At 30.6% G+C, this 5,059-nt stretch overlaps 1 protein-coding gene across 1 annotated transcript; it reads right to left on the minus strand.

The window, feature by feature from the left end:
- Nucleotides 1-1,481: 1,481 nt before the first annotated feature.
- On the minus strand, nucleotides 1,482-2,079 carry LOC124942903 (disease resistance protein Pik-1-like). Its single transcript, XM_047483473.1, has one exon. It carries the CDS (start codon nucleotides 2,029-2,031, stop codon nucleotides 1,657-1,659), a length of 375 nt encoding a protein of 124 aa, XP_047339429.1. The 5' UTR covers nucleotides 2,032-2,079; the 3' UTR covers nucleotides 1,482-1,656.
- Nucleotides 2,080-5,059: the final 2,980 nt, after the last annotated feature.

Raw genomic sequence — 5,059 nt, forward strand, 5'->3', positions numbered from 1 at the left:
ATTGGACATTCCACATGAATAAACAACCAACCTAAAAATATGCTCTAAATCAAATAGTTTTGAATCATCCAAATTCAACTAATATTCATCAACAAAAAAAATAAAATACATCCCACGGAGTCTTTTTGATCAACAACGAAAGAACACAGCACTAATTATATTTTTTTTAACCCGTAATTCATTCTTCCGTATCTTTGTCAGCTCTAATAATTAATATCCTAATCACATATAAATCATCTTGGCGGAGCCAGGATGAAAAATTACTTGGGGCTGACTCCAACTTGAATCTCAGATTTAACTTTCAATGTTCCGTTTTTTTTTAATAAAATTTTCACGATTATTGGAAGATGAAAACTCGTCATGCCCTCTCAATACACACATTTGCAAAGTGAGTCACCGAGTGCTTTCAATAGTTGTTGTAAGCCGTAATCTGTTATTTTGTTTGTCATTTGAAGACTGTGCATTTAGTACTTTGTCAATATGACAAGGATATTCATTAGATTATCAAGATATTCAACTGCCCTATTATGTGGTGAAATATTATATCCTATATGCATAACAAAAGAGTATCTATCTTCATCATTAACTCGCTTTCAATATTTGAATCCATCTATTATAAATGTAGGTTTTTGGGGTTGCTTATGTTAAAACAAGAAACATGGGAAACAAAAAGCAACATCTTTCAAAGGAGAGTATTTTAACCAAGTAAATTTCTTAAACCAATGACTTTGGAACCGTCGATTTTGATTTCCAAATTTGGTCAGCGGGTACTCATCCTTAATAGGTTGTTATGACCCTATCTTGATATAAGCTCGTCTAATTTCATTCCTTTGATTAAAAAGATATTTCCATATCGAAATACGTAATGTTGGATCAAGTTTAAGAGAACTTACATCAAAATCAATTCTAGGAGATTTGTTAAGTTCTTGAGTAGAGATATCAAATTCTTTATTTTAACTTGTTTATTAATATTAATTTATATTTTTCTTATAAATTTTTGAAATAGTTTAAAATTAAGAAATAAAAAAATAAATAAAAAAATAATGTATAATTATTATAAAATAAGTTAAAGATGAGGCCAAGGTTTAATCACCTGACCTCGTATTCACATTTCAATAACATAGCCAACTGCTTCTTCATGTTGTGATCGCAGCTTCTTTGTCTTGCGATCGCATTAACATGGCGTTGTCTTCTGTTTGATCCTCTCGAGTCGAGCCCAAAAGATCTCATTCAGGATTGGACTGCTGAATCTTGATTTTGAACATGGAATTACCGGTAGCAGAAAGGCGATAAAGACTAATCCGAAATGGGGCATCTGCAAAATGAAATTCAAAAGCACCTTAGAGTGCTAAACTGCCTTTTAAGAAGGGTTAGAACAATGGATCCTGACATGTCCAACACATATATAAAAAAATTTCTTTTAACATTGCAAAGTGATAAGTTATACAAACTTAATTATTTATTTATAATTATACAAAACTGTTATAGACTATAAAAAACCACTCTGATTTTCTTTTTCTAAATAAACCAATCTAATTAGCTAAGAAAGCAAAATAGAAATCAGAGGATAAAAAAGATCATTATTGATCATTTGCTCTAGGTAGAGAGAGTCATCATCTTCAATTTCCCCGTTCTTGAATTTCTTCTTCAATATATTTACATGATGGAACAGGTGGAGTAAGTACTGTCTCTGACATCGTAAACATAGGGCTGATTAATGGTCGGATATTGATATACCCAGACCGGCATCTCGGGAGTGGCCTGCATAGCTGCTACTACTGCTGCAGGCGGTTCAGGCTTCTTCTCCGGCACCGGACCGACGGAAATCAAATCGGCATAACCCACATATTTCCGAAGAAGCCTTGTAAGAACAACACAATCTACTCCTTCTCCGACAACCTCTAACTGATCCTTGTCATTCCCCTGAAGAGCTGCTGATTCAACCCCATAAAGCCCAACCACGGTTTTCAACGCTTTGGATCGGGACTTGTCAGTGTTCATGTTCACCTTAATCAACATCTTTTGCTTCATTTTTGCTTGCCGTTGCAGAAATAGAGGAAGATCGAGTTTATATGTCTAGGTTAATGTCGAGACTCGAGAGAGAGAAGTTTTGATGATACAAATGGAGTAGTGGTCTCTGGATTTATAGAGCTATGGTGGAGGGACCTAGCTAGATTGGTGTGAATTGTTTTTGAATTAATTTTAATTATTCAAAGGGTTGTTGTCTTGTTCATGTGAACCTTTTTTTTATTCTTAATATTAATTTTAATTATTCAATTTGGGCTTGTTTAACAACATGTATTATGGTTCAGGAAGAGATTTTTTTATAGTATTTTAAAATCTTAAAAGATAAAATGATTTTAGTCCTAGATTATTTAAAAAACAATCAAACAAGAAAAAAATTCATTAAATCCTAGATTTTGTTTCACAAAAGTAAATAATTTTATTTGAAAATAAATTCAAATAAATAATATCAAGTCTAGTTTGGTTTGATAATAAAGTCATTATCATATTAGGAATCCCTAAGAGATAAAAACAACCTGGTAAGATTTGTAATAAGAAAATTCTAAGTTAAACTAACCTTCGATATCTCCAACAAAAAAACTCCAATTTATTAAAAAATCATTATAATATAATTTTGCACTTACATTTTTTTTTGAAATTTGTATGATAAAGATTTCTGAAAAATAATATCGAAGTGTGAGGGTGGAAATTATAACTCTACCCATCTTGCAAATGTAGAAAAAACAATATATTGTCATTGTTTTGATAAATGTGACAGGTTGTTTTTTTAAACATAGTAAATCTACCTATCTAACTTATAAATTTAAAATAAATTATTTGAATTACTTTTAAATAAATAAAATAAAATAAAAATAAAATAATTAAAATCAAAAGCCAAAACTTAATTAAACAAATAATTAAATTAATTATTATAATAATTAAACCCTCAGATAGGCACAAGAAATCATCTAACACCCAGGAGTTGTTCGCGTCGCTCGCTACAACAGAGTAAAGGCGTGCCCGCAAAGCACTAGATCGACTATCGCACACCTCAACGTCGTTAGCCGAAACGTGACAAAACGCTCCGAGTTCATGAATTGGTTAAAACGAACAACTAGTGTTCATGTTAGGTTCCAATCTATCATATAAAACATAAGGAACCTATTGAAAAGCTCTTTACACTTCATTACAACCTAAAACCAAATACCCAATTTTTACATAAAAACTGTTTTGGTTGAATGGAATATCATCTTGGATGAATGACACCTTGGGATGATGTTCATAATGAGCCTGAGAGTTTTATGAATATTCCTATGCCCTTGGATCAGAGTATCTCAACCTTAATAAAAACTGCAAAAACCTACAGTTTTGATGTTCTCGAGGACCGAGGAACCTAGCCAAGGTTCGACTAGGACCGAGGATCTTCGATTAAGACCGAGAGATCCGACCGAGAATTTTTTACATCCGATCAAGAAATTTCGAAACTAGGACAAAGGAGGTCCAACCGAAAATTTTAACATCCAATCGAGGATTCTAGCCTCAAGACTAGGAAGCTTTTGCACCCGACCGAGGATTCTAGCCTCAGGACCGGGAGAGTTTTCCACCCCACCGAGGATTCTAGCCTGAGGACCGGGAGGCATTCGCATCCGATTGAGGATTCTAGCCTTAGAACCGAGAGGCTTCAACACCCGATCGAGGGACATTCACACCCGACCGAGATTCTAGACTCAAGACTGGGAGGCTTTAGCATTCCGACCGAGGATCTTCGAACCCTAACCGAGGAAATTCTGACCTAGGACCAAGGGCTTTAAGCCCCGACCGATAAAATTGCACCTAGGACCGAGGACACTAGTCTGGATCAGTTTGGTTGCATTTTTATTTCCAAAATTGTTTTTGTAATTTTGGGATCCTAATCCATTTTCAAAATATTTTTAATTTTTTTTTTTTATAAGGGCTCATTTGGAATTTATTTTTAAACACTAATATCTTTTAAACTATTATTCTTCAGGTACATTCTAGTCATCATTATCAGTAACATGTACTAGCATTTAAATATTACTATTACAATTTTAAATACATAAAAATTTGTGCATATTTAGGATCGAAAGAATAATTAGTTAAAATAAAATTTTATACAACCATTTTTCACTCATTTCCTAGAGTAACACCAAATTACGAACTAAAACAAAACTCTTGTTAAAAATACGTTTGTATACGTATGACTTTTTATTGACTTTAAATTGAAAATCAATTGAAGACTCTTTATAAACAAATAATCTTTTAAATTAATTATTTTTAAATAATTTTAAATAATTTAAAATAAAAGACATCTTTAATCAAATTGTTATTTGATTATTTTAAATTAAAAAAATTATTTGAAATTTGTTCAAAAATTAATTATTATTTATAATTAATTTTAAATTGTCAAAATAAAATTCATAAATCTTTTAAAATAATATTTTATTTTAAAAAGATTCATAATACGCAAACCGATGTTAAAAATTTTCGAACCTCAAGTTTTTTCTAAGAAAATGATTTCCCGGGGTTACAACTTTATTATGTTATTAGAACGGGAATTATGCAAATTCTAAGATAAAATTATCTTCAACTAATGCAAATGGATTTTATTAAAATATTAACAACTTCGGTCAAAATCATCAATATTAAATGAGGATCCAATTTTTATTTGTGAAATATTATACTCGAATTATTACAATTTTAGTTATTTAAGTCTTTGTATATAGTTTAACATTTTAAACGTATTTATTTTTAAATTTAATATTTTTTTTCAAGCTATATACATTTAAAATGTTAAATAGGCTTGAATGTCTATAAAAGAAATGTATAATATCTTACTTGTGAGAAGAGTTAAGAAAAATAAAAAAGACATATATAGAATCTATATTTTTTAGAAATATTTTAAATCAATTATATAAAATATACTACGTTATAGTTATAGTAGGAGACGATGAAAATGGACGTTCATTTAGACAAATTTTGAATAAATAAAATTGTGAAGTTAAGTATAATATATAGGACAGAATTCAAAATTTAA

The sequence above is a fragment of the Impatiens glandulifera genome, chromosome 6, assembly GCF_907164915.1.
Source record: "Impatiens glandulifera chromosome 6, dImpGla2.1, whole genome shotgun sequence".
Taxonomy (NCBI): Eukaryota; Viridiplantae; Streptophyta; class Magnoliopsida; order Ericales; family Balsaminaceae; genus Impatiens; species Impatiens glandulifera.

Coding starts and splice junctions, on each gene's coding strand:
- LOC124942903 (XM_047483473.1), bottom strand. CDS start 2,031: ATGAAGCAAAAGATGTTGATTAAGGTGAACATGAACACTGACAAGTCC.